The sequence below is a fragment of the Mus caroli genome, unplaced genomic scaffold (genome assembly GCF_978045245.1).
Source record: "Mus caroli unplaced genomic scaffold, Mus_caroli_1 scaffold_19, whole genome shotgun sequence".
NCBI lineage: Eukaryota > Metazoa > Chordata > Mammalia > Rodentia > Muridae > Mus > Mus caroli.
The window spans coordinates 64,049,202-64,057,545 of NW_028227274.1; the positions used below are offsets into that span (position 1 = coordinate 64,049,202).

General features: G+C 47.5%; 1 protein-coding gene across 1 annotated transcript in view; it reads left to right on the forward strand.

Annotated features, from left to right (window-relative positions):
- The window catches only part of LOC110285182 (O-acyltransferase like protein), a 52,351-nt gene extending 44,225 nt beyond the window's left edge, over nt 1-8,126 (forward strand). The window contains exons 12-15 of the mRNA XM_021151162.2: nt 2,449-2,581; nt 5,343-5,529; nt 7,494-7,636; nt 7,942-8,126. Of these exons, the coding sequence (XP_021006821.1) occupies nt 2,449-2,581; nt 5,343-5,529; nt 7,494-7,636; nt 7,942-8,067 (589 nt within the window). The 3' untranslated portion in view covers nt 8,068-8,126. The remainder of the gene's footprint in view (nt 1-2,448; nt 2,582-5,342; nt 5,530-7,493; nt 7,637-7,941) is intronic.
- The last annotated feature ends 218 nt before the right edge of the window (nt 8,127-8,344 follow it).

Here is an 8,344-nt window from a genome sequence, read left to right on the forward strand (position 1 = left end):
ACCCATAAGAAAGTTCCGGTTACTTCAAGGTCACACAGCACCTAAGAGGTGGCATAGGTGTTATTTGAACCTAGGATCTAAGTCTCTACACTCTTTTTACCTCCACAATAAGCTACTTACAATTCTGCCACAGAACTCAGTGTGCTAACACAGGAGCTAGACTCTTCTCAAGTCAGGAGTCAGCACTGCAGAGGTGAAACTCGGGTAAGCCAGTTGATCACCCAGTCTCGTCCAAAAGCCACTGGACTCCAACCACTTATTCGCTGACTGCAGACCAGCCACACGGTCTCTCCCAAGCCATTGCTGCTGTTGTTCTCCGGGTATAGAAGGATCTTCCCTTAGCATCTAAGATCCCACAGGGTTGCCTCCTACACTTCTCTCAGATGTTGGTGGAAATATGACATTTTCCAAAGCAGCCTCCACTGACCTCTAACAAAGTCAGCCCGAGGGGCTCAGCGAAGATAGCTCAGCCAGTTCTTGCAAATGCAAGCACAGGGACCCCATGTGTGTACTCCAAAACTCCCATTAAAAAAAAAAATGGAGCATTGTGGTGGGTACTTGGAATCTCAGTGCTGTGGCGGTGGAGACAGTAGATCCTGGAGCTTGCTGGCCAGCCAGCCTCACCTACTTGGTGATTTCTAGGCCAATAAAAGACCAACTCTTAAATAAACAAATAACAGCAGCAGCAGCAGCAGCAGCAACAACAACAACATGGCTCAACATGGCTCAGAGAGTAAGGTGCTTGCTATAAACCTGAGGACCTAAGTTTAATCCTGGGACTTACCCACACGATGTGAGGAGAGAAGAGATTCCTGCAAGCTTGTTGACTGACCCCCATATCTGCATTGTGGTGAATACATATGAACACACACACACACACACACACACACACGCACATGCACTCGCGCACGCACACCATGGCCCAGAATGAGACTTATGTAGTTGGTTTGTATTTGTGAGTGAATTCACTGCAAGCCTCATGCCTTGGAGAGCATCAAGCCCTTTTCCATGTCCTGTCATCTGCTTTGATGGGTGTTCTGATGACAGGAGGCAGCTTTCTTATGCTTAGTCTCATGGTTCTTAGCCCTAGCTGCTCATTAAGGCTCATTAAGGTCCCTTGGGGAGAATTTATTTATTGGGACTTTTTTTGGATACATACACACATGTATATGCATATGTATATATGTGCATGTATATATGTGCATATATATGTATATGTATGTATAGGAGACAGTGTTCATCCTGTAGCTCAGGTTGGCCTCAAATGCACTGAGCAATGCAGGCTGGCCTTGAACTCACAATCCTTTCGGCTCAATTTCCCAACTGCTGGCATTAGAGGCATGTGTCTCTACTGCAGCTTTCAGGTCCAAGAGAGGCTTCTCGTCCTGACCTAAGTTGTGCTAATTGAATTAGATTTTCTGGTGCTAGTGCTCAAGGAAATGACTTTTATAAGAGCTCCTAGCCAGAGCTGAAGAACCACTGACTAATCTTCCAGCAAGTTCACCACCTCTGATAATCTCTGTGTGGGCATTGTGGAGCCTCAGCTGAGTCAATCTTCCAGCCTCAGTGGGAAACAGTGAAAAGTTCCCAGCAGGCATTCTCAAGCTACTCTCTTTTTGGAGCGCCAGGGAGCTTTGACGATTCTCAACCCTGGGTCCCATGTCCAGATTCTGATTTGGTGGGCCTGGGAGCCACCTGGACATTTGTGTGTAGGCAGTACTTCTCAAACTTGAAGGACACTGGTCACTTGGAGGGTCTTATCCTCCAAGTGGATCCACCATCCAATGGAGGCATGCCCACTGCTGACCTCCTCCTCTTCAGTGTTCCCAGAGAAGGCAGGAGTTTGACTCCCTAACACATTCTCAGGTCTGTTGCTATTGATGTCAGAGGACATAGTTGGGAATGACAGCATTTAATAGTGTTGTCTTCCTCCTCCTCTTCCTCCTCATTACCTTCTCCTCCTCGCCTTCCTCCTCCTTTTTATTGAGACAGGGTCTCTTTATGCAGCCTGTCCTGGAACTAATTATATAGACCAGGCTGGCTCAGAATTCACAAAGATCCACCTGTCCGTGCTTCCCAAGTGCTGGGATTAAAAGTGTATACCACCATTCCCTGGCTTTCCAGTGTCTCTGGCTTGTTTGGAACTCCTCTTTTCTCACAGTCTCTTCTACATTCCTAGAGGTAGTGGGTCAGCCACCATGAATGAGTATTTAAAACAAATGAAGTCATCCTATGTCCTTGAGATCTGGGTACGGAGCCCAAGGGAATTTAGAATTTAAACAAACCAGCTGTGACCCAGGGGCCTGGGGTCTAGGGTCTAGCCAGTCATTGTGTGTGGATCATTATTGGGAAATCTAATCCATTTGTGGATTACCCCAGAGGAATTCCCTTTTTCTTCATCCAGTCAAAGCCGAGCCTTTGCCTTGCTTTCTTCTTCTTGTTTTTCAGTGAAAATGGGACTGCGCTCTATTTCTCAGAGTATTACACCAAGCCCTACTGCCGCTGTGGCCCGTTCCTTGTGGGCCTCTTCCTGAGCATGTTCATGCATTCAGACCGCCCTACAGACATTCTCAAAACGACGGTATGTTGTCCCCTTGTCGCCCTGCAAGGGCACGTGGCTGGCGGGGATCGCTGTGGCCTCTCTGGCTTGGGTCTTCCACGCCAAATGCAGGCGGAGCCAGGCTGCTGGATTGGTTACTGTGCTGCCATATGTTGTGTGTCCACACTAAAGCTCGAGGAGGACGCTTTTCCTAGCCTTAGTCCCATCCTCATTTCTCAAGTGCATGAAGACTCCACTTGAACTATTGGGACACAGCTGTTGCCTCCCAGGCCTCTACTGGCCTGACCTTCAAAGGCCTTGGCTTTGCCATAGACATTTCATAGTAGAGGCCTTCCTCTGAGGGAAATCTTACATCACTCATAGTAATATCCAGGAATAGGATTTTCTGGGTGAGGCGGTATATATCTGTAACCCCAGCACTCCGGAGGACAGAAAGATTGCTGGCTCCAGCCTGGGGAGACAAAATGAGAATCTATCTATCTATCTATCTATCTATCTATCTATATATATATTTAAAAGATTTATTTATTATTATATCTAAGTATACTGTAGCTGTCTCCAGGCACACCAGAAGAGGGCATCAGATCTCATTACAGGTGGTTGTGAGCCACCATGTAGTTGCTGGGATTTGAACTCATGGCCTTCAGAAGAGCAGTGCTCTTAATCGCTGAGCCATCTCTCTGAGAATATATATATATATATATATATATATATATATATATATATATATATTTAAAAATTACCCTAACAAACAAGCAAGCAAACAAAAAGATTCATCAGGACAAGTGGCTATATGAAAGAGCATATCTATTCCACATTGGCGTTTTAGTGTTCTGGACATGTATTATCTGGCTGTAGATTTTAACCCAGCACCATCAAAGAGATTCCTGAACACAGCCCAGGTCACACGAGGCTCCAGGGAGAACGGGGTGTTAACAAAGGGCAGAAGGTAAGATGAAGAAGAAACATTGAGAAGCCACATCAAGGGCCAGTGTCGCGGTCGGGGATGTGGAGCTAGGGACACAGACAGACAGAGCTAGAGAAGCAACTCAGTTGGGAAAATAAGGATTCTGGTTCCTACTGGAGGAGGCCGAGCATGCAGTGGCTGGAAGAGATGAGACAGGAAGGGCCCCGTGAGCAGACAGGCAGGCCAGGAATGGGGGACAGCATAGGCTCAGATGTGTTTCTAGACCCGTTGACACCAGAGAATCAGCAGAGGGCAAAGGGCTTAGGCTGACTTGCTGGCAAGTCCCTGTCAGTTCTCTTTCTTTCCACGCAGCCCAAACTAGGGCAAGATTATTGAGCTCCAAGTAGATCCCATAGTCAAGATGGTAGACAGCCTCTTACCTCAGCATAGCCGTCATGGTCGATAGCCTCTTACCTCAGCATAGCCGTCATGGTCGCTCAACAACCTGAGCACAGAGAAACAGGAAGATAAGTCTGGGTTGAAGGGATGCAGGGATGAAGGGATGCAGGGATGAAGGGATGCAGGGATGAAGGGATGCAGGGATGAAGGGATGCAGGGATGAAGGGATGCAGGGATGAAGGGATGCAGGGATGCAGGGATGAAGGGATGCAGGGATGAAGGGATGCAGGGATGAAGGGATGCAGGGATGAAGGGATGCAGGGATGAAGGGATGCAGCCTAAGATCCAAGACTTAACCCAAGCCAAGACTTAACTCACATGTGTTCTTGGAGCTGGACGTTGCTCTCTCTTCCCACTCCTCAAGGTGCCTCTTCCCTTATACTGAGGCATCTTCTTTGATTAAAGGACAGAGTGGGGCATCAGGAGTGGAGGGACTGTTGGGAAAGAAAGCTTCCTTCTGACTGATTATAGATTTGTGAGAAATTGCAAAAACAAAACAAGTGTGAGATGTGCTTTTGCCAGGCTTTGCCTCAAGGACAGAGTGGGGCATCAGGAGTGGAGGGACTGTTGGGAAAGAAAGCTTCCTTCTGACTGATTATAGATTTGTGAGAAATTGCAAAAACAAAACAAAACAAGTGTGAGATGTGCTTTTGCCAGGCTTTGCCTCAGGTACCGTGCCAAGGGAACTATGACACATTATCGTCCCCGGGGAACTGACATCACTCAACCCATGGACCTTAGACTGCCAGTTTCCCCTGTGTGTTTTTGTATGCATGTGTGTTGCTCTGAGAGTTGCTATCCTGGGTAGAAATTTGTACATGTCATCACAATCAAGGAGCAGGGCTCTTCCATCACCACAAGCCCTTAAATGCTTGACCCACAATCCTCCCTGTTTTCCTATGAGGCTTATTAAAAATGAAATGTGCAAGAGTAGCGGAGTGACTGTTGGGAATGGGAAGGTGTCCAGAGGGAGGGGAGATGAGATATGTGTGCATTAGTAGGGAACAAATATGATCTAAGCATGTTAGTTCACACATCCAAGTGTCAGAATGGCCTAACGTCCATTGAACATGCACAGTCACTCAGTAAGTAGGCTATCATTTTGCAAAAGGACACTTTGAGTTTTGAGGTAGGGTCTCTACCTCTCTCTCCGTAGCTCAGCTGGCCTTGAACTCTCAGTTCTGCCTCAGTCTCTGGAGGAACAGGATTACAGGCCTCATCTCATCCCGTTATACCACACACCCTTCACCCGAATTGTTGCTAAGCCCTGCCTGCCACTAAGCTGGTCCTTTGGTCAAATCTGTAGTGACTGAGGTTTACACATAGTGATCTGAAGTGACAGAAAGGGTACCAGGGAGCATGTGCCAAAAGGACTCAGTGACTCATGAGTTGTGAACTACCTCTTGTTCCCCTCAGGTGCAGGCCACGCTGGGCTGGACTTTGTCTCTGCTGACCCTGTTTGCAGTTGTTGCCCTGGCTTATGTGCTGGACGATACCTCTCCAACCTCTTCCGTAGCTGCTGCCATCTACCAGGCCCTCCATCGTACCCTGTGGGCAGCAGCTGTGGGATGGGTCATCTTTGCCTGTCAGGAAGGCTATGGAGGTAGGAGGGGGCCACTGGCTTTGTTCTTGGGCCCACACCCTGTTCCAGAGGGTGACAAAGTTAAAATACAAGGTGTGTACCCAGAGGTAGGGATGAGTAATTGATACCAACCCAGAAAGAGCAGTCTGTCTCTATTCTTGGCGGGGAAATCACTCTTATATATTACTTTTAATTTTTTTATTAGGTATTTTCCTCATTTACATTTCCAATGCTATCCAAAAAGTCCCCCATACCCACTCCCCCTACTTTTAATTTTTATGTTGGTTTATGCACTAAGGTAGTAGATCCTGAAAGACAAGGTTTGGACCTTGTCTTAGTCAGGGTTTCTATGCCTGCACAAACATCATGACCAAGAAGCAAGTTGGGGAGGAAAGGGTTTATTCAACTTACACTTCCACATTGCTGTTCATCATCAAAGGAAGTCAGGACTGGAAGTCAAGCAGGTCAGGAAGCAGGAGCTGATACAGAGGCCATGGAGAGATGTTACTTACTGGCTTACTTCCCCTGGCTTGCTCAGCCTGCTCTCTTATAGAACCCAAGACTATCAGCCCAGGGATGGCACCACCCACAAGGGACCCTCCCACCCTTGATCACTAATTGAGAAAATGCCTTTACAGCTGGATCTCATGAAGGCATTTCTTCAAGGGAGGCTCCTTTCTCTGTGATAACTCCAGCCTGTGTCAAGTTGACACACAAAACCAGCCAGTACAGGCCTCTCCAGGAAAGGTAGTTTAGAGGCTAGACAAGAACTCTGAAAAATAGTGAGAAAATGATATAATGTCGTCGTAACTGAGAACAGGGTTCCTGGTCACAGCCACCTCAGGCCTTGGTGTCCATCTGAGGGGAAGGTCCTAGTCACTAAGACCCCTTCCATAACCAGGGAGAATATCTTTTGTGCTGCTGGCTTTTGATGTGCAGAGGGGCAGGCAGATGAAGGGCACATATAGAAAGAAAGGAATTTTCTCCTGATTACAGATCTGTTCCAGACTTCTGACAGTTTCCTTTCTTTCTCTATTTGGTCTGAATGAGGTAAAGAGGTATCGCCAAACACCACTCAGGCACCAAACAGAAAAATCTATTTCCAAACTTCCTTGGATCCTTAAAGCCCTGGAACAGAGCCCAGGAGGAAGTAAGACAGCTGTGTACTCTAGGGGCCTCCCTGGATGAGTTTAGAGTTCGGATGGGGATGAAAACACTCAGCCTCAGCCAAGGTGGTCCTGGCCACCTCTGCCGACAGATCACGTGTATTCCAAGTTTCCTGGAAGCAGTCACCAAAGGGCCACCAGGTACTAGCAGTGGTCCAGGGCTGGGCTGAGGGTCTCCAGGTTCATTGACATAATTGCATAGGTGTGTTCATGCATTTGTTTTGTGTCAGACAATGTTCTATATATTTAGCATATCCAGCAATAAATAGATAAGAAGGAATTCTCTTCTTGCAAGGCCTTGTAATAGGGTGGTGGCCAGAAAGAGGCTAGGAAATAGCTGTCAGAGACAGAATAGGTGCTGGAGAGATGACTCAGTGCTTAAGGGTTTGTCAACGCTGCCTACGTGCCTAAGTTTGGTCCTAGCACCCATGTTGGGCAGCTCACAACCATCTCCAGCTCTAGCTTCAGGAGGTCCAGCACTTTCTTTTGGCCTCCAAGGGACACATGCACATGGGTATACACACACACACACACACACACACACACACACACACACTTTTTTTTTTTTTTTTTGGTTTTTTCGAGACAGGGTTTCTCTTTATAGCTCTGGCTGTCCTGGAGCTCACTTTGTAGACCAGGCTGGCCTCGAACTCAGAAATCCGCCTGTCTCTGCCTCCCGAGTGCTGGGATTAAAGGCGTGCGCCACCACGCCCGGCTACACACACACTTTTAAAAAGAGAATCCCTGCCCCGTGTCAGGTAGCATCAGGGAACCAGAGGCAGGCCTGTGACTGTGTGACTCTGCACTTCTTCCTGTCAGGTCCTGTGAAACGCATGCTTTCTTGGGGCATCTGGAGTCTCCCGGCCAGCATAAGCTATGCTTGCTACCTCGTACACCCCATTGTCATCATTCTCTATAATGGACTGCAGGAGACCCTTATTCACTACACGGACACCAACATGGTAAGCAGGGGCCTGGCCCTTGGTCTTATCCTGGCTCCACCACTTGCTCTTCTTGAGCACAGCTGACTTTGTTAGAAGCTGGCTGGCTTTGCATTGCTCTTTTCTAAAGCTGTTCTTCTCTCTGGTTTAGCTGAAGGGGAGTGGGGGGCAGGCTTTAGTCTAGGGCAAACTCTTTTAATGTTTGGGATCTTTTTTTTTTTTCTGCTCTGCTTCATGGTGTTAGGGTAACATATGCCCAGATCCAAACATGGGGGGGGGGTGTGAGGATCATGGAATATGCTGTCCACTGTGCCCTCTGTCCCCAGCTCTATCTTTTCTTCGGACACTGTGTGCTGACCTTCCTCAGTGGGCTGGCCCTGACCCTGTTCATCGAGCGACCATGGCAGGAACTGAAGTGGGGCCTGTGGGGATTAGAGCCTGCTAGGCCATGAGCATTCCAACTGAAACCTGAGAGAACCGTGCATGGGCCCTCTACTGGTGACAAACAGAGGCAGTGAACACTGTGGTTCTTGGAATGTGAATCTGATTTTGTGAACATTTACTGTGTACAATGTAGACAGATAACCTGTGTTCTCTAGAGAAAGCAATTCTATAATGAATATTTCAGTACTTGTACAATAATCTCTTTCTCTTGGCTTGGATTTGATTTTCTGTATCAGTAACTGACCATAGTGTTAAAGTATTAAAATGGAGACCATGCCCAAAGCA